Below are 21,013 nucleotides of genomic sequence, written 5' to 3'. Positions count from 1 at the left end.
CCCTGCTCGGAGAAAGTTTAGTGCTGGTGTTGGCATAATGTATTAGTTGGTTTAAACATATGGATTTCCCCTTATCTGATCACAATCAGATGAAACGAGGTAGCTGCAGCGGGCCTGATGGCCTAAACTCATCTAAGCTTTTAAACAGGCATTAGATTTTGCTGGCTGCGATGAGGAAAAACAGCCTTGGGGCTCCACGGAGAGGGACGATGCCTCAGCAGCTTTGTCCTCCCCGAAAGGTTCCCCCGTTGGGCCACGCGTGAGAAAGAACCCAGGGTGGGAAGAGCCAGCAGCCATCCTACGCAGTGTGAGCCTGCCGTTCCCAGCGGGGCGCTCGGCAGCCCAGAAGATCAGCCTGCAGAAAGCTGAGCAACAAATTAGGCTCCACGCCACGGTAAAGTGTCAGGAATCTTCTAATGACGCACTGAAAGATGGCACCTTGTTCTGTCGAGTGCCGTGCTTGTTCTCTCAGAGGTGAAGGATTCCTCCTTTCTCAAAGCTGGCAATTTCACCGGGTTTTGTTGTCACTATCTATACTTTGTAGTAGCTATCAACAAAGTTTCGGTGTCTGGTTTACACGCTGCGCCTGCCCTGTTTCAAGGATGCATTTACACGTACCATCCCTCTCCGATTCAGTCAAACAAGGTTGTTGGGTTGGTTTTCTTTCCTTTTTCTTTTTTTCTGCTAAACTATGTTAACTCTGACACTGTCTGGCAGCGATACAGAGCCTTTCTCCCATCTGCCTGCTCCAGCCTTTCATTGCTGTGATGCCTAAAAATCACAGGTTTGAGTGCTTCTGAGAGCTGAAGAGGGCTTTCTGGCTAAGAACTGGAGTGCTATTCCAGCACGAGAGACACATCCTGGCCACTCCTGCAGCCAGAATGGGAGCATTTTCTACAGCAAGGAGAGGGAGAGAAGAAAATCAAGCCTACTTTAAAAGATAGGCTGGAGGCTTAAGCGTAATTATCTTGCCAAACTCTCTTGCCTTGAGTATTATCTATCACTCCGTGCTTTTCTTCCTCACAGAAAGGTAGATATTAAATTCTATTTTTCTTATGGCCATAAAAAAGTAATTTTCTCAAAATCATTTCTTCTAGTTCCTGCTAAAAACAAGGACCATAATGCAGCGGGACGCCCCCCATCTTTCCAGTAATTACACTCTGTCGCCTAACTCCTTCAATACCAATTTCTCGATTTATTTGGCTGATGTCTGGAACTGCAGTCATACACAGAGACTGGGCTTCGTGTCCAATTATTACACAGACTAAATTGTTTCAAAAATGTAATTAAACATTTACCTTGAAGACAATGCTTTGTTTTCTCTAAGAAGAATATCGTCATTTAACCTGATTTAGAAAACGTTAATTTCGAAGCATTTACCGTCAAGACAATGTTATGCTAAACATAAAGCAGAACAACAAGATATCTTAATTTAACCTAATTAAAAGATGCGCCTTCAACTTTTCTGTCACTGCTGTATAAAGTGAAGAGCTGGGCACAGCCTTTTGTTTTGTTCTGAACTGTCTGTTTTGTCATCCCTTCAGTTTGTTCTCATTTGTCGATTTTATTATTCAATAAATAATTTGATGCTCCCAAATCCTTATAGAAAGCAGAGCCATCTAACCTTTTTGGTCCTGAGGCCATCTATAAGATCATCAAAGGAACCACCACTGCAGTAGCAGAGGTTTTTTGGGGTCGGTAGGGCTTTTTTTTTTGTTTGCTTTGGGGTTTTAGGTTTGGTGGGTTATTTTTTCCATGAGGCTGAAACAAAACGGAGTGTGTTGCTTGAGGTCTGCCCAAGGCAGAGGAGATCTGAGGAGGGGGAAGGATTATTTCCATTCAGTCTGAGGCTGACGCAGGGTGTTAGGTGTTGGAATAAGGAATGATGGAAGCCGCCCAGAGTGATGATCTCTTGACGGTGCCTGGTTCCTGCTAAATGCACGAGGCAGGGCAGCAGTAAAAGCCCTCTCAACTGCATTGATGCTTAAAATAACGGAACCGCCAGCTGGCTTGCAGCTTGCTTCTCCTGATCTGCCCTGCGAAAGTGTGCAGAGAAGCAAAACCAAATCATCCTTTACAAGGAGCTACCCTGGGCTCCAAGAAGCCCGTGGAGCATCTGCTGCACTCAGCAAGGCTCCAGTGCGACGTGCCAAAATGGAGCAGCCAAATCTACTCCTCTCTCCCTCGTGGTGCAGCTACAGGGCAGGGAAGGGAGAGCAGCTGGGCAGAGGGCTCGGTGCTCCTCCAGCAGCTGCTCCGGAGAAAACTCTACGCAGTGGCTGGGAGACGGTGCCCGCTGCTCCCTCTTGCTCAGGCCAAACTGGTCCTGCCTGCAAACCACAGGGGATGGTTCAAAGGCCACATTTCAAAACCAGATTATCAAGATGCAAATTTGCCTCTGAGGGTGGTTGTGTTCAGGGTCCATTGGGCAGGCACTAAACAGCTGAAAGCACAAGGCTTACTTAGTTTTATTTTGGCTGGGTGAACTCCACAGCCGTTGTGGAGGTGTGAGGAAGAGTAAGGCAGGCTCATCAGGACAGACAGGTCGATAGCAACTCTCGAGTGTTGCTCCTAGAGCTGCTCTGCTGCCTGCTTTATGTCATTTATAGCACTTTTGATAGGAAAATCACAATGAAACTGGTTCTCTGATGAACAGTTCAAAATGTGGGGCCCTGCAACATGCTCCTGCTACACCCAGCAATCAGATCAGGCTTTTCTTTCCTGTGGCGTCAGTTATTTATGGAGAAGGAGCACACTGAGTGCAGGAAGACACAAACAGCAGATGATTTCTTTCCTTGCAGCTCCAGCTCCTTTCCAGCCTACAAAATGTTCTCTTTTAGCTCTTCTGAGTTCGGTCATTGCAGAGCTTTGGCAGCTACACTTTACCCTTTCTGGGGAGCCCTCTCCTGCTGCTGCTCCTCTCTCTCACACTCCCAGCCCCAAACCACCTCTCTGATTTCCTCCACCCATCCAGCTCCGCTGCTGAGCCAGTTCAGATGCCTTCAGTTTTGGGTGGTGGCTTTTTTTCTCTTTTGTTGCTAATTCTGCAGAAGATTTTGGTGGGGTTCTTTTAATATTTATGAGCAGAAATACTTCAGTCACCATCTGCACATGTCATACAGCATCACCTCTTGGGGTAACTGTCAGATTTGGTTAGCACTTGCACGGTACATTGAAGGTTATGGTGTGCGATGAGGATTTAAGTATTCGGTGTTCAGATGTGCTTTGCGGCAGTTAACTTTGGGGTCATAAAACCCAGAAAGAACATTTTTGTGCGCAGAAAGATGGTTCCAAACCATTCCGTGCTCCTGATCATAGAAGCATCTGCTTAAAATGTGCAAATGCTTAACTCATTCACATCTTTCTCTGTCCCAGGTGTTCGAAGAATCATAGTCATAGAATGGTTTGGGTTGGAAGGGACCTCAAACCCCATCCAGTCCCACCCCCTGCCATGGGCAGGGACACCTCCCACTGGATCAGGGGCTCCAAGCCCCATCCAACCTGGCCTGGAACCCCTCCAGGGATGGGGCAGCCACCACTGCTCTGGGCAACCTGGGCCAGGGCCTCCCCACCCTCACAGCAGAACATTTCTTCCTAAGATCTCATCTCACTCTCCCCTCTTGCAGCTGAAAACCATTCCCCTTGTCCTATCTCTGCACTCCCTGATGCAGAGCCCCTCCCCAGCTTTCCTGGAGCCCTTTTCAGTACTGGAGGCTGCTCTTAGGTCTCCCCGCAGCCTTCTCTTTTACCTGCTGAGCAACCCAAACTCTCTCATCCTGTCCTCATACAGGAGGTGCTCCAGCCCTCGCATCATCTCCGTGGCCTCCTCTGGGCTCACTCCAAAGGCCCCATGTCCCTTCTGTGCTGATGACTCCAGAACTGGAGACCACAGCATAGCAGAGGGGCAGAATCCCCTCCCTCACCCTGGTGGTCCCACTGCTCTGGATGCAGCCCAGGACACGGTTGGTTTCTTGGCTGGGAGCGTACGTTGCCAGCTCACATCGAGCTTCTCACCCACCAGCACCTCAAGTCCTTCTCCCCAGGGCTGCTCCCATCCATTAGCCCCAACCCAGGGGCAAGACCTTGCACTTGGCTGTGTTGAACTCCACGAAGCTGGCTCAGCTCCATCTCTCCAGCATGTCCAGGTCCTTCCTGGGGGCTTTGACCCTGTGGCACACGCCGGGCCTCTCAGGGCGGGGGGAGAAAGGTGGCTATGGGGGGGGGGGGGGGTTGACTGCACGGTGAACCCACCCCTCACCAAACCCATCTCCCTCCCCCAACCCTCCGCGCCCTCGCAGCACTCTGAGCCCACCCCGCCCCCTCAGCCCTATTTAAAGCCTCTGCCCCCTCCGCGCCAATCGCAGCGGGGAGGGGGAGATCTTGCAGCCAATGGGAAGGCCGGCTTGAGGAAAGGGGCGGGGCTAGGCGCTCACCGGCTCGAGTCGGGCAGCAGTGGTAAACAAGGGGGCGTGACCCCGGCTCCCCCTCCCGGCGTCGGGAAGAGCCAATGGGCGAGGCCGGGCGGCAGCAGTTAGCCAATAGCAGAGGAGGGCGGGGCGCGGCGGGCGGGCCCTGAGGCGCTGATTGGGCAGCGCGGCCGCCGGCTGGCGGAGGGGCGGGGAGAGGGGCGGAGTCGGGGGCGCGGCTGCCGGCGCTGTCGCAGTGAGCGGCGGGCGGGCACCGGGCAGCTCAGCCCGGTGGGTCCCCTTCGGCGGGGAGGAGGTGGCAAACAGGCGTCTCTGAGTAGCTTGGTGCAGGCAGGTGCTTCCCTCCTGGATGGGCAGGAGAGAGGAGCTGCTGTCCGGAGCGCCCGGCAGGCGGGCAGCCTCCTCTTCTTAATTGAATGGGCACTTGTGAGCGCTGACAGCAGCGAGGGTTACTCGCTTTTGAGATGGGCGGGCAGGACTGAGAAGATTTATTTTGCTCACTGTAGGACCCCGAGTGGCTTGGATTTTGTCAGAGGGGTGAGTAAAGAGGACTTGGGGGTAGGAAAGCGCCCGCCCGGCGGGTCTGACCGCATGTCGTGGGGGCAGCGCCGCTCCTGTCTGTAGGAGCAGGGGTGACTTGGGGTTCCTAGGTGGGTCTTTAGGTTGTGTCCCTCTTTTTAGAGCGATCTTGCTTTCGTGGTCTGAAAGTTGAGCTCTGTCTCTTCCAGCACACATCGGGAGGGGTTCGGTGGTGGGGAATGAATAACTCCTAACAGCGAGGTAGAGGTTTAGGAGAAAGGAGGAATTTGCCGGGATCCATTCAGCAAAACCAAAATCCGTAGATTTTCGTTTCCCTAAAGAAACTTAGCCCGAGCCGAGCTTTCCGCATGGCTCGTTTGCAGCTCCCTTGTCTCCAGCCCTCTGCGGGCGACAGCAGCTCCTGGCAGCGTGGAGGGGAGCGGAGCCGCCTCCTCCCTGCCTGGCTGCTCCCTGTCCCCGGGCACCCTGCCCTTCCCGGGGTTTTCCTCACTCTTCTTCAGGGAAGATCCCCCTCTCGGCCTCGGGGCTGCCCCGCCAGCAGAGTGCGGGAGCTGTAGGACATGGTGTGGAGCTGGGAGCTGCTCCCAGGCTGGAGAGTTGATGGCAAGTCTTGGACTTGAGAATATTAGAGGTCTTCTCCAACCTTAATGATTCTATAAGTCCGGAGAGAGGGGGAAAACGAACTAGCGTGGCTGGAGCAGGGGAGAACGGGGGAAAAAAAGGGCTCTAACGCCGGCTGTCGGTGTTGAATGAACGCGCTCTTCTCTCCCCTCCCTCGCAGAAATGCTGCAGCGTGAGCCCACCGCCTAGAGAGAAGGGATCGCGCCTCCTCGGCAGCGCTCGCTGAGCCGGAGGGACCGCCAGCGGCACCAGCCCAGCCCGGGATGCGCGGAGGGGACGCCCTGCCCGAGCCCTGCGAGCCTCTGGGGCGAGGAGCGGCGGAGCGGAGCCACCCCCGGCGGTGCCCGGCGGCGGAGCGGGCAGCCCGCTGAGAGGGCAGCGCTGAGCTTTCGGCTGCAGGAGGCGGCGGCCGCGATCCGGTGCCCCATGGTGGTGCTGCGGAAGCTGCCGGGCATGCCGGGCTGGCCCGCCGCGCTGGGGCTGCGGCTGCCGCAGAAGTTCCTTTTCCTTCTCTTCCTTTCGGGCCTGCTCACGCTCTGCTTCGGCGCCCTTTTCCTCCTGCCCGATTCCTCCCGCTTCAAGCGCCTCTTCCTGCCTCGCCGCGCTGCCTCTTCCTCCTCCTCCTCTTCTTCCTCCTCCTCCTCCTCCTCCGCCTCCTCCGCCTCCTCTGCCCGCGGCACCGCGCTGCCCCGCAGCCCCGCCGCCCCGCGCCGCCCGCGGGACCCGCTCCGTGCCGCCCGCCCCGGGCTGGGCTCCCGGGGGCAGCGGGCACAGCCTGGCACCGCCGCGGACCCCGCCGGCCACGGCCGAGTCGCGCGCAGCTTCGACTACGAACGGTTCCGCAGGAGCCTCCGGCACCCGGTGCGCGGCGGGCGGCCCGGGCAGGACCCCGAGAGCCGCGCCCGCAGGGGCAAGGTGAAAGAGGTGAGCAGCCCCACCGCCCAGACGCTGTGTGCCCCCGGTCTCCCCTCGCCTCCCCCCATTCAGACCTGTCCCCCCATTCAAGTCTGTCCCCCCTCGCTCCCCCCTCGTCTCCCCCCATTCAGACCTGTCCCCCCATTCAGACCTGTCCCCCCATTCAAGCCTGTCCCCCCTCGGTCCCCCCTCGTCTCCCCCCATTCAGACCTGCCCCCCATTCAGACCTGTCCCCCCATTCAGATTGGTCCCCCCTCGGTCCCCCCTCGTCTCCCCCCATTCAGACCTGTCCCCCCATTCAGATTGGTCCCCCCTCGTCTCCCCCCATTCAGACCTGTCCCCCCTCGGTCGCCCCTCGTCTCCCCACATTCAGACCTGTCCCCCCATTCAGACCTGTCCCCCCTTGGTCCCCTCTCGTCTCCCCCCATTCAGACCTGTCCCCCCATTCAGACCTGTCCCCCCTCGGTCGCCCCTCGTCTCCCCACATTCAGACCTGTCCCCCCATTCAGACCTGTCCCCCCTTGGTCCCCTCTCGTCTCCCCCCATTCAGACCTGTCCCCCCATTCAGACCTGTCCCCCCTCGGTCGCCCCTCGTCTCCCCACATTCAGACCTGTCCCCCCATTCAGACCTGTCCCCCTTTGGTCCCCCCTCGTCTCCCCCTATTCAGACCTGTCCCCCCATTCAGATTGGTCCCCCCTCGTCTCCCCCCATTCAGACCTGTCTCCCCATTCAGACCTGTCCCCCCATTCAGATTAGTCCCCCCTCGTCTCCCCCCATTCAGACCTGTCCCCCCATTCAGATTAGTCCCCCCTCGTCTCCCCCCATTCAGACCTGTTCCCCCTCGGTCTCCCCTCGTCTCCCCCCATTCAGCCATGTGCCCAATGCCTTCCCCCATTTAGACATGACCCTCCATCACCTCCACCCATTTAGACATGATCCCCTTTTGGTCCATTCTCGTCTCCTGCCATTCAGCCATGTCCCCCCATCGTCTCCCTCCATTTAGACATGGCCCCCCTCAGTCCCCCACTGCCTCCCTCATTCAGCCCTGTCCTCTCTCAGTACCCCGTCACCTCCCCCCATTCAGCCATGTCCCACTATCACCTCCACCCATTTAGACGTGACCTCCCCTCGGTTCTCCTTGCCTCCCCCATTCAGCTGTCTCCCCACTCAACTTCCCCCGTTCAGTCATGTCCCTCCTCGGTCCCCCATCGCCTCCCCCATTCGGACCTGTCCCCACTCAGTCCCCTCTTGCCTCCCTCCATTCAGCCATGTCCTCCCTCACCTCCACCCATTTAGATGTGACCCCCTTCCATCCCCCCTCACCTCCTCTTATTCAGCTGAGTCCCGCTTGGTCACCTTTTACCTCCCCCCATTCAGCCCTGTCTCTAGTTTGTTCCCCCTCGCCTCCCCCCATTCAGCCCTGTCCCCACTCGCCTCCCCCCTTTCAGCCATGTCACCTCTCAGTCCGCCATCGCCTCCCCCCATTCAGCCCTGTCCTCTCAGTCTCCTCTTGCTTCCTCCCATTCAGCAGTTCCCCTCTCAGTCCTCCCTCACCTCCCCTTGCAGACATGACCCTTTTCAGCCAGGTCCCCTCTCAGTCACACCTTCTGTCACCTCCTGTCACAGCTGTGTCCCCCCGCCTCCCATCACGATCATGTCCCCCTTCAGCTGGGTTCCCCCTCAGTCAGCCCTCACCTCCTGTCACAGACATGAACCCCTCAGTCCTCCCTCACCTCCCATCACCGCCATGTCCCCCACTGCCTTCCCTCACAGCCGTGTCCCCCCTCACACCATGTCCCCCCTCAGTAAGCCCTCAGCTCCTCTCATAGCCATGTGCCCCTTTGCCTCCCATCATGGCCGTGCCCCTGTTGAGCCATGTCCCCTCTTGGTCTCTCGTCTCTTCCCATCATGACCATGTTCCCCCTTGCCTCCTCTCACAGCTACGTCCTCCTCAGCCCTCACAGCCGTGTCCCCTCGCAGTCCCCCCTCAACTCCTTTGCAGTCATGTTCCCCCTCACTCAGCCAGCCTTCACTCCCCCTCACACCATGTCCCCCCTCACACCATGTCCCCCTCAGTCAGCCCTCTCCTCTCCTCAGCCACATACCCCTTCAGTCCCCTCTTTCCTCCCCCCATGGCTATGTCCCCCGTTGGTCAGCCATCACGCTATGTTTCCTCTCAAATCTCCCCTCACCTCCCTTTACAGCCATGTGCCCCAGTCCCACATCTCCTCCTGTCATGACCGTGTCCCCCCAGTTGCCTGTCACTTCCTCTCATGGCCATGTCCCCCCCTCAGTCACCCCTCGCCTCCCCTCACAGCCATGTTCCCCCCTCAGTCAGCCCTCGCCTCCCCTCACAGCCATGTTCCCCCCCTCAGTCACCCCTTGTCTCCCCTCACAGCCATGTCCCCCCCTCAGTCACCCCTTGTCTCCCCTCACAGCCATGTTCCCCCCTCAGTCACCCCTCGCCTCCCCTCACAGCCATGTTCCCCCCTCAGTCACCCCTCGCCTCCCCTCACGGCCATGTTCCCCCCTCAGTCACCCCTCGCCTCCCCTCACAGCCATGTTCCCCCCTCAGTCACCCCTCGCCTCCCCTCACAGCCATGTCCCCCCCTCTGTCAGCCCTCGCCTCCTCTCACAGCCATGTTCCCCCCTCTGTCACCCCTCGCCTCTGCTCACAGCCATGTTCCCCCCTCAGTCAGCCCTTGTCTTTCCTCACGACCGTGTCCCTCTCAGCTCCCCTCACACCATGTTCCCCCTTAGTCTCCCCTCAGCTCCCCTTCACTGCCATGTCCTCCCTGGGTCAGCCCTCGCCTCGTCTCACAGCCATGTCCCCTCGTGTCGTGCCCCCTCTCCTCACATTCCCCTCACTTTCCCAGCCTTGTTCCCGTTTCCCACACACGCCCCTCATGCTCCTTTCTCCCCCTTTTCCCTAGGAAGTTGTCAGGATTTGGGGGTGCCTCTTCCCATGGAGGCGTCCTGTGACAGTGCCCCGCACGTGTGTGTCAGCAGGTGCCCATGGCTGTGGTGTCTGCTCACACCTCCTCTCACCAGAGAGGCAGCGTTGGGGCACCCTGGTAGGGTATGAGGAGAAATTAAACAGCTGGAATTAGGCAAAGGAAAATTTCCGCTTGATTAGAAGAAATTTGCTCGGTGGGAGGTGTCTGTGGTTGTGTGAGGTGTTCCCTCCAGGGATATCGGTGTAAACCTGGCTGCTTTATACAAGCTGGTAGATGATGAAGCTCGTGCTGGTCAGTGGGGATGGATGGACGGACACGTGGGATGTGCTGTCGCGGAACTCGGGGAGGAGACACGAGCTTGGCCGTCCCTGGAAATCATTTTATCACTGACTCTGACTGGAGTTGGCTTGGGACTTGTTCCCTGCCAACAGCGACCTGAAAGCTGCCCTCGCTTAGACCCCACCGAGTCTGGTGACTTCATCATCGGGGTTACAGGGTGTGACGGAGCCGGAATTTTGCCTGGTGCCTCTGGTTCGTGCATAAAAGCCTGGCAGCCTCACCAGTCTTGCAGAGCAGTCTGTGACCTAGTTATCCGAGAGCTATAGCGTCTGTGTAGCAGTCTATTGTGTTTGTCCTATCTTTCGTTATGATGGATAAGCAGCTTGGAGTGAATTTTGGTCGAGTAAGAGGTGCCAGTAAGTAAAATGCACAGATTTAATTAAGCAGAGTATAAATTTCCTGGGTTTGTTCTCTCTCAGAAGCGTAGGCATTCAGCAAAGAAGCTGCTCCAGGTTGAACAGAGAAGTCAATGAATAACAGTGAGGGCTTTCAGCTGCTGTAACCTGTGGTTTAAAAACACTGTTTTAAAGCTGCCCTCCCGATATCTCAGTCAGCTCTTAAAACAAAGGCTGCACCGCTGGTGAAATTTCAACTTCTCTGACAAGGCACTAGACCCAACACACCCAGGAGCGCTGGGTTTCTCTATGATCTCGGACAGGATTGAGCCATCCTTTCCTTCTTCATCTCAGCTGCAGGATGTTCAGAATATTCCAGCACCCGGCACTCTGATGTGCTTGGAGTTGAGGAGCGTGTGCTTGTATACTTCCAGGTATGCTGGGATAGCACAACGTACCCATGAATAACCCAGCTTCCACTTTGTAAAAGCAAATCCAATTGGAAATCAAATTTATGAAAGTCAGGGGAATTTAGTCCTTTATTTGTAGTTAATTATTTTTTAAATATAGGATTACTGCGAGTTGTATGGATTCAGTCCCATCTGTTTATAACAGCCATAATCAGTGCCGGGTAGCAGAGTTAGATTTTTCAAGGATGAGAATCCATAAATACTAGTTTTATGCTGACAGCTAATTACTCTTCAAAAAGAGCCCTTATTCCTTAAAAGTGCCTGCACTTCTGTTTATTCAGAAAGAAAGAGGGAAACAAATATGGAGCTGAGATCCGAAGCTGAATGTGCAAAACAAGAGGTGCTGGTGCAGCTTCTGGGAGAGATAAGGTGTGTCCTTTCTTTGTGAATCAAAAAGACATGAAGAAAACAAGCCAGGAGAGGTTAGAAGACAAATGCTGTATAAAAAGAAACAGATGGGTAAAAAAAAAATGCAAGGAAGCAATAAGTCAAGTCATGATGCAGCGTTCAGGTTAGCAAATACTCTTTACGTGGTGTGAGAGATGGCAGCAGGGCAGGTGGGTGTGCGGCTGTTTTAAAAGTGGTGTGTGCGGTAGCAGCAAGAGGCTTTTCTCTGTGTCTTCCAGAGCTTTAAACCCTGTAATTTGTTCAAATGTGCCTCTTAACAGTCCTGGAACTTAAAGTTTTGGGGTATTGTTCCCCCTTTAGGCCATTCTTATGGGACAACACCTATGTGACAGGGAGGATAGATACAGGTGAGACTTGTTGGTATTTTTTTTTTCACCCATCTCTTTTTTTCACCCATCTGTTTACCAGAGCCCAGATGAAAGCCAGAACTAGTGCGTGATCAAAGACAAGATCTGATGTCCAACATAGAGACTTAGAACTCTCTAATTTCTCACAGGACCCTTCAGTCTGTGGAGTCTGAGCAGGCATTTGCTCTTTCCTGCCCAGCTGAGGATGCTTCAGCCAAGGAACAGGGTGTGTCATTGGTTTCTTGGCTGTTACATGTGGAAAGTGTGGACTAATGTTGTCCTGCTAGACTTTCTCTGCTTAGTTGTCCAGAGTGTGAAACCCACCACTGTGGTATCTCCCACTTTACTGCCGTTTGGAAGAGCTCTGAGCTGCGCTGGGTGCGCTGGAGCTTTTGCAGGTTACGGAGCCTGACCAGGGGTAAATCTGCCTCACTCGCTTGTGTGCTTTGTGTGCAGGGTTTCCTAGCAGTGCGGAAAGGAAAAGAGGTGGATTAGTGAGTTGAAGTGGCACGTAGAAGTCTGTTAAAAGAAGTGATTGCTGCAATGAGCTGAGCTGACATGTGCATGCAGGTATGCTGCTTTGCACTGGTGGGTTAGTCAGCAGAGTGGCAGTCGTCTTAGGTTTGCCTTACGTTTTCAAGACAAGTCCAGAGTCAATAAGCAGTTGTTTTCCTGAGAAGGAAAAAAAGAGATCACCTGTATCGCTCAGAGTGCTGACTGCAAAAGGTCATTGGTCACCTGGAGAATTGCCTGGGATGTACTGCTGTGTGTTGCTGTGGGCAGCAGAGTCCTGCAGGCACTCTGACCTTTTGAAGAAAACTGCAATAAAACCGAATAACAATCTCCCTGTGCTACAGGTTGGGAGATTTAAAAGGGCCTGGGATTATTCATCTCTTAAACCGACCTCTGAAAAACCTATTAGTTCTGTAATCGATCAGTCATGCGTGGCTGCAGGGAATAGCTAATTTTTCACATGTGCCAAATAGTGATCACTGATGTTCAAAAAAAGCCAGAAAAGAAGAAAAGCAGCTGTAGTCGGAAAGTGACTGCAGAAATGCCACAGTGGGATTCCATATATATTTGCTCTCAACAATTTCCAGATCAAATTGGCTCAGTGAAAAGTCAAAATTATTTCCCCTCCAACTACTGCGACTGCAAACTCAGCCTCAGATCTGGGAAAATAAGACTGTGTGGTTTCTGCCTTTTGCATCATAGCCAGTAATAAAGATTTTGCTGTTGGAGCTGAGCTGACAGTTTTGCTGATGATGGATGAAGCAAAACAGACCGCTGCGTGCTGTACTGTTGCTGTGTTGGCTTTGTGGGTCTCACAGGTAGGGAGGCGGTGGGGAGAGAGAGCAGCGTTTCTCTGAAGTGTTTTTATGCCAACCCTACTAATGCCACCTGGTGCTTGAGGACAACCCCTGGAACCAGCTAGGCAAGAAAGTAGCTGTCAGTGAAATTAAACCAGCCAGCTAGCTTCTAGTCATGAGATGTGAGAAAAATGTGATCAATGAAAGAGATATACTGTTTTTTCTTTCCCTTTTTTGGTACAAAAGGCAAGTTTCTTTGCCTGATGTGTGAGAATAGGTAATGCTTCAACCAGACAGTGTCCTTTGTCCCTTTCAAATGAGGGAATATGTCAAATATGTAGGCTCCGAGTCCTCTGCTGGGATTCTACCCTTGGGTTTCACACATGCATTCATTTCCTCTGGATTAGTAATACAGAAGCCTATTTGTTTTGCGGTGCAGTTCTCTTCATCCTAGCTCTTCTTCCTGCTCCACCTTCATTCACCTCACCTTGCCGTCTGTGTCCTCTCCTAACACAGTGTTAATACGAGTGCGTTTGCTTCTGAAAATGAGACCGCAAGGGGACGAAGGCCACCAGAGCCCATGTACACAGTTCTCCTGCGTCGCTCTGCAGGTTAGGAGGCACCTATTGAGGTAGATCGGTGTTGTAAATGCAGATATCTTGACAGTTCGTCACTAAACGATAATTAGCAAGAAACAGAAATGTTTTCAGGAGCAGTGACTCTTGCAGGCAATGACTGGGTGCTGTCTGCTGAGTTGCTCTTGGGTGGTTTTGACAGTCCTGACCAGTGATCCCTTCAGCTCTGTGTTGGAGCAGAGCTGGGGAGGTGCTGCCGTTCTTCTGAATTTGTGCCGCAGCCCTGACCCCTGCTGGGAAGAGCCTCCGGACAGGCGCCTGTTCAGTCTCACACACCTTCATGGGGACAAGCTGTGGGTATTCCCTGGGGATTTCAGTGGGTATTCCCTGGGGATTTTACATGGAAAACTGAATTGTGATCACCAGTATTGAAAACAGGGCTCAAACTCAGGTTCCCAGGTTGAGTTGCAATTGGCCTCTTGGTACAACACTGTGAATCACATTATCAGTCATCCCTGAGCCATTGCATTTCTGAATCCAGCAGGAAAAAGGTTTCAGACATCTCCCTTTCCCTACACTGTGCAACTTCTATTGTTCCATTTGGAACAAATGCCTTTTCTTTCTGTAATCTGGGGATGAACAGTACTACAAGCAGATAATGTAATCCATCAGTGGCTTCAGTACGTGAGTCGCGCCACGTGCAGTTCTAGATGGAAGGGCACCTCCCCATGCACATCGTTCCCACTAAGACCCACGGAACACATCTAATCCTTTGTGCTGGTCTGATGTAAATCCAGTGACTTCCAGCCAACTTTGGACACTAGGGTTAAAAAACCTGTTGTCAGTAAAATACCTCTATAATGGAGTAGAACACCGATCTCAAAACAGCCAGGTATAGCATGATTATAATTCTTTCTCTGGGGTAGAAATACCTTTGCAATGAGAGGATATCTCTGCAGTTTGAAGCACTAGCTGGCTTCAGGCTTGCTGGAATTTTCCTTTGCTCCACACTCTTTCTCATACATTTATTTACGGAACCTGTGAAAAAGAGTACTGTACTGTAAATCCCACAAATGGTGCGTGCAGTATGGTTTTTGCTTCACTAGCCTCCGGTGGTTTCAAGCAAACGAAATTTAGACCTAACCTGCCTCTGCCTCTTCCAGCTGTAGGGTATACATTTAATTGACTAAAAATATATTTGTTCTGTTGGTGTAATGTGTATGAACAGAGAATACTTTCCATGGTGCTACAGCACTGCTGTCCTTGGAGAAGCCAGGGACACCCAAGTGCACGCTATTACTGACATTATTTGAGCTGGGGGCATTTTAGAGTTTGGAAGTGCTGTGCAATTTGAAGACGTTTGTTCCTGTCTACAATCTAGCACTGAAAGCACTTGTTCCGTAACAACTAAATTTGGTATGAGGCTGGTTTATGAGCAGCCACTTAAAGACAATGCACTCATCGCACAACAGGAAAATTGTTGGGGTGTGTGCCTCTCCAGCAGATTACAGATAACGACTGGATGCAAGTGCTGGACACGGTGAAATGGCTTTCCAGGACACGCACAGGCGTGTTGTGCAGAGGGACCTCCACCGTGCTGAGTTGCTTCAGTGAATACGTGTGAGCACTTGGAAAGGTCTCAAACAGAAAGAGGGAGAGTTTAGCCTGGCTGTAGCCTGTGGATACCATCCTGCTGCAACCACACCTGTGTACCTGCAGAGAGCAGGGCCATATGTGGCCGTGGTCAAAGCAGGACCGTGGAGCTGTGCAGGGTGCTCTGGCAGGCTGTGCCGCGCTGCCTGGAACCAAGGATGGCCAGATACTGGGGACTGGGTATTTGCAGATGTGCCAGCATTTACTGAAAAGAAGCCACCTCCTTAAGATTCCATCTTTCCAGCCAAAATATTTATAGACTCCTGATTGACTTTTTAATCAACGGTTAAATCTGCCCCTTAATGGGAGAAAGATTTTTTGTGTACAGTTTTTTTTCCCTTTGGATCTGTATGCAAGACTTTGCCAGAGGTTGTTAATCAATCCTGTTTGGTTTAGTCTATCAGTCTATTATTGTTTAGCTTGTTTATTATTTTGTTTTGATGGTTTTGAATATGTTTGTCAATATTTAAAACAATTCAGGTTTTAGATGGGAGACAGAGGGGACTGTATCTTAGATCAGTCTTTCGTTTAGTTCTGACTATAAAACTGCCATGAAGCTGTCAAAAGGAGAAAGCAGGAAGGAGCATTCACTTCCTTGCTTGGAAGAGGAAATCTTGTGCTTGGAGCATTCTAATTTTTATACTTGGGGAAGGGACTAAATTTACATTCCCAAAAAAAGTACTTTTCCCTGAACGCCGCAAATGGATTTGGCATGAGGAGTGAACACGCTCCCATGATTGCTGTCTGTACTGCTTATCCCCTCGGCGCTTGAGTCCATCATATGACACAATATTTTGGAAGGGCTCCAGCAGAGCTGTCATGGGCAGTGGTGTCAGTGATCTGTGCATAACGCGACTGTATTGTGCATGATGGACCCAAAGCATTGTAGGGAAGAGAGCACGGTGGGAACGCCAAAGGACTGGATAATAAACATGCTTTATTTATGGGACAGGGATGTTACTCATTTCTGCCCTTACTCAAGGAGGCAGCGCATCTACTGTTAATTAGAACAAGATGCTTTGTCCTGGGTTCTGTTTGTGACGGCAGATTAATCGTGGTACTGTATGGATCCTGCGTGCACCTCTGTACAATGGGCATGATTTTTTTATCTCTAACCCAGCAAGCTACTATGAGGCAAAAGTGTTCCTTTCAGGCACTTCAGTGTTCCCTGGAAGGACACTGGAGTGTTAGCAGTGGCCGGAGGTTGTGCCAAACCAAAGTGACGTTAGTGCTTCCCTGTTGCATCCGCTCATCTTGACAGCAGGGATGTAGAGTCCCCAGTGTGCATATCTGAACCCAAGGACAGACCTCGGTGGTGTTTGGAAAGGGAAGTGTGCTCTTAAGACTGACTTCCTCTCTTAGCAGAAAGGTAAGCGCGTCTGGCTTTCTAAGGATGAGTCCCGTGTGCTCAGACCCCCTATCCTTAGATCCCCCTCATGAAGTCAGTGACTTTCCCCATCCTCTGCTGGCAGTTCCTTCTGTGTCCCCTGCCCAGTGGTGCCTGTTGCTCTACCCAGTGCTTGCCCTCTGCTGCGGTGGCAGTGATCCATCTCCGGGTGCTGGATGCCCGTAGCTGCCTGCTGAGCAGAGCAGGGCCCGCGCTGCTCTCCTGCCCCACTCTGCGGGTCCCCTCTGGTCTCCTGGCACTCTGCACTGAACTGTAGTTTCCTTGTGCTCTTTACCCTCTGTCAAACCTGATTGAAGTTTTCCAGCTCAGAAGTTACCAGGGAGGATGGGCAGACAACAGCTGAGCAGAAAACAGTTCTGGGGCTTGTTTGAGCTAATTGTTCTGATGGTTGTGATTGAGTGGGAGCCAGGAGCTCATTAGTTCTAATCTGGCCTCCAACACTTCCATTGCATGGCCATAGAGCTGCTGTTGTATTTCTCTCTCCTTTTGTTTATTAGTGGGTGGAATGATATCCTGAGAGTAAGGCTGTGAAGAATAATAAATGCAAGAGATTTAGAAATCCTACAGCATCTTGTCGTGCCAGCAGCACTTGCACAGGATGATGATATAGAGTGGAGCTGTATGTTCACTGCATCCTAGGGAATGTGTCTTCTCTATGAGACGGTGCTTGCTTCAGAGGAAGCCAGTGACACAACTCCCACTGATTTATGGAGCCTGTTGGCTCTGTCTGTACTGAGAATTGGAACCATGTTAGTAACGTCCGAGCAAACCGTGTTTAAAACAGAGTTCTTGCTCTAATTGTGTTAACATGATTTCCCTGGGCAGTCAAGAAAGTGCATAACCATGTACTTTGCAAATAACAAAAGATAATTATAATGTAATCACATTTCATCCATCCTGAAACCCTCCTGCTGTCTGCATTAGCCAGCCCTGCTCACAAGTAAAATAATTCCAGTGGAAACGGGGATGTTTCTGCCTCTTCTTCCATCTGAGCCTCCATTTTCCTCAGGAGCTCTTGAGGAAGGACACATATTTATGTTGCTACCTCAGCATTGTGCTAGATGAACCCAAACAAGCCCTTGGCTGATTTCTCGTGCTATTTTGACCTTCATGAAGAACTTCCCTCCATACTGGTACTATGTTAGGATTCCTCACTCCTGAAACACAGTTGTGTTTGATCATCTTATCCATCAGACGTTTGTTCTGCGTGTTGGTGAGCCCTCCAACAACCAACCAGAGTGTTGTCGCTGCTGGGTGGGGATCTGCCCGCTTTCACCAATGGCTGTGCAATAGAATAACACAAAAGATTGATTTTTGAAAGGCAGCTCCTCAGTTGGGATGGGGTAAAGCAGAAGTCACCTGTCTTCTGTATTTCCAGATTTCAAAGACTTAGAGAAATAAAATGTTGAGTTCAATATTAGGGTGAAATTTGGGAAGTGGGACAGAGTGGGAGACGGTTGCTTAGGGCTTGGAAGAAAGCACTGCCAGAGCAGTGCCGTGGATGGCGCTTCTATACAGGCAGGGACGTGGAGTCTGACCTAGGAGGTGCCTTCTGTCTCTGATTCTGGTGAATCTTCATGGCTTTTTTCTTCACTTTATTACCCAAATCTCTGAACTTTCCTTTTTTTCCTTTATTCTTCCAGCAGTTCATTAATCACTGCGTGTGATGTCTGTCTAGTGCAGCACTGGAGTGATGCCAGGGCCAAGCCCCGGTCCCTCTCATGATGTGAGGTCAGGCTGCATGAACATGAGTCCCCTTCATCCTGCCAGCTCTATTCTAACATTGTTCTAACAGCCACTCCACCGCATTCATTTTTGTTAAGGATCTAGTATTTGCAACCTGATTTGTATGATTTATTGTTTACTGAGGGACTCTTGGAAGAGTTTTTCAGCCTCTGGCTAATAAATTTGCTACTGTGGTCCAAGAATTTCTTATAACACTTTTGTAAGGTGACAACTGTGAGGCTCTAGGAATGCTGTGAGCGAGTTTCTTGTGTCTGTTATTAGCTATTACCTTTGATAAATCATTGGGCTAATCTCTGCTGACTACTTAATGCTTGAGAATCACTCTGTTCCTCTCTTCAAATCACAAGTAACTCTTGAAAGGGGAGAGGACAGCAATGCTCCAATCTGTCCCTCCGAGCTAGGACTACAAAGACAGATGGGCAGCAGGTGAAGCAGCAAGAAATCATTAAACTAAACTCATTCTCCCAGATCTCTCCTGTTAAGCCATCCAAGTGTGAGATAAAGCACGAGGTGTGCTGGCAGTTCTCGACTTCCTTCTTTTCTCCTCTCCTAGCATTTGGACTGAGACAAAGGCAGTTTCTAACCAGATGTTTCTCCTTCTCCTGAAGTCCATTCTCACAGTGTCAAGCAGGAGCAGTGCAGGGTGACTCTTGGCCTGTATTTACTTTTTAATTTCCTTTCCTCCCTTCAGTTATCCCATCTGCTTATGACTGCTTTTGGGGGCCTTGAGCCATCCATGTGTCAAAAGCAATTCACGCTTTGCCACTGCTGGGAGGAAGGAGGCAGATCAGATGCGTGGTCCTGAGATGGAAAGAGTGAGACGTGTGTATTGAGCCGCTGAGTGAACTTGTGACCGTGTGAAGTTTTCCTTCCAAGGCGAAAGGACTTGTTTCATATCTTACGGTCTGGGTCATGTTCAAAGCTGTGATTCCCGGTTCCAGATTTAAGGGGCTGGCAGAGGCCTGTTCAGTCTGTTTAGGTTGACGTTAGCCAAGGTTGTACCTCGAGCTGTGATGTGAATTGGTTCAGTTTATCCACCTGACTCCCTACGCTGGCTTAGCAGCCCTGAATCACTCATGTTCCGCAGCATCTTGCTGCATCCCAGGCTGAGAAATCTCTTCTTTCCAAAAGAGGAGGTGGCTGACGGTGAGGGTGGTCCTCACTTTTTATGGCTGAAAGCACTTTGGACATGTTTCTGTGGCTGAACCAAGCTGTCCAGCTTGGGCTGCTGGCACAGAACCTGGCCTCCTGGTGCACCATGATTTCCATAACAGTTCTCCATGCTGACTGTCAGGATATTTCTGACAATTTTCAGGCTTTATTTACTGGCCTTAATGCGGCTCTGGGGCACATCTATGCACAGAGACATTGGCCATTGTTTAATCTTTCACTTCCATACCCACAGAGCATTCCTGCTGTGGTTCCACATCCAAGGCTTGGGAGTACAAAGCCTCCTATCATCTCTGTTTTGTTTCTTATCATAATTGGTGTGTTTAATGTCTGTTCCGCAGGCTGTCAAACAGGTAGGCCTAAAGGTTTGGGAGACATTTTTTTCCTTTTATTTTTATTGTTTTTCTTGGAAAAGAAAAATATCCCAACACTTCTGTTTTTTCACTTGTAGTCTGCCCAGTCTGGGTTAGTTATTGCTACAGCTGCTTTTAGAGCATCCCCTTGGGCTCTGGCTCTCCAAAAATGAGAATCCTGTGCAGATGGTATCTTCAGGGAGAGAGAAGATGACTTACCTTGTCATAACGCAGCTTTGGAAAAACTATCTTGCACGGTATTTGTGTTTCCATTTGCCATCCCTTTAACGTGGGGTTCTTGTGGTGAAGAGCTGATGAGTTCTGTCCCGAGGGTTTGGACATCATTCGCCCCCCGTGCTGGTCACTTTAAGGAGAATTTGTAGTCTGTGACGGGAAGACCGTCTGTTGTATGTGCTTGAAGGGACATAGCTGAAATGTAAGAGCTCTCCAGGCAGCCTACAGGTATGTCACAGTGCCCAAAATTATGGAGTTAGGGAATTTCTTGCATGATTTGTGCTGTGGGCACCAAACTTGGGAGGAGGACTCAGAGGCAACATTTGAAGAAGTTACTAGGTAAGTAATTTTTTTCCACTCACTTTCCTCAAAGTCTACTGGAATGAAGTAGCAGTCGTGAAGAGAAAAGCCATTACAGAACTGTCCAGCCTGGAGTTAAAAGGACTTGAAAATCCAAATAGCGGTGTCACACAAAGTGTATTGCTGCTTCCCAGACCCGCCTGCTGTCCTTTCTGCACGCAGCCCCTGCAGTGGCCGTAGGAAACGTTGCTGTGTGTTTGACAGACATGCCTAATACACAACTTTGTTAGCAGAAGTAATCTTGTGAAGTGAACCATTACATCAGGATGTAAAGGCAATGATTTGTGACATCGCAGTAGTATTGGGAAAAATATTTGCTTGATAGGCCTTTTTGTGTGTGAAAGCCTGCGTGGATACGTGGAACCTTTTCAGTTCTGAAGTGCAGTACACACAGGAATTCCTGAAACTGCAGTAGCATCACGGTGAAGTATAGCATAGTGTGATGTAGTTCATAGGTACATTTAATACTTTCAAATATCTAATATTGCAATATTAGTATCTTGTATTCTAATATTTTACAAAAAGAGATTGATTTCCCGTCTTTGGTTGAATACATTGTGATATCTTCCACCTTTGAAAGCACTTCTTAGAGTTACAGATAAATACTCACAATTTAAATTTTGGGTTAAGAAATCTGTTTTGGGTGGGAAAACAGAATCTGTGGAAAATCTGAATGCATGGAAGCAGTAAAGCAGAGCTAGGTTCAGTTTCTGCGCAGTACATCCCCCCCCCCAATGTTTTATAATAACCTTGCATTTCTTTTCTGATTGCCTCATACTTACGGATGTAAGAGCTACTTCTGCCTTCATTCTGTGGTAATAACAAGGGAAATCGTAATTATTCC

The 21,013-nt window shown here is 51.1% G+C and overlaps 1 protein-coding gene across 2 annotated transcripts in view; it reads left to right on the top strand.

Moving 5' to 3' along the window:
• The first annotated feature begins 4,651 nt into the window (after positions 1 to 4,651).
• MAN1C1 (mannosidase alpha class 1C member 1) overlaps positions 4,652 to 21,013 on the top strand; it is a 74,286-nt gene continuing 57,924 nt past the window's right edge. The window contains exons 1-2 of one of the 2 annotated variants that reach the window (XM_054086220.1): positions 4,652 to 4,964; positions 5,749 to 6,512. In XM_054086220.1, the coding sequence (XP_053942195.1) occupies positions 6,015 to 6,512 (498 nt within the window). In that variant the 5' untranslated portion in view covers positions 4,652 to 4,964; positions 5,749 to 6,014. Of the gene's footprint in view, positions 4,965 to 5,748; positions 6,513 to 21,013 lie in introns of those variants that run through there. The other variant, XM_054086221.1, reaches the window with a different exon arrangement.

The sequence above is a fragment of the Cuculus canorus genome, chromosome 22 (genome assembly GCF_017976375.1).
Source record: "Cuculus canorus isolate bCucCan1 chromosome 22, bCucCan1.pri, whole genome shotgun sequence".
In the NCBI taxonomy this organism is placed as follows: domain Eukaryota; kingdom Metazoa; phylum Chordata; class Aves; order Cuculiformes; family Cuculidae; genus Cuculus; species Cuculus canorus.
The sequence above is the reverse complement of the archived record's forward strand: the minus strand, read 5'-3'. Positions and strand labels throughout refer to the sequence as shown.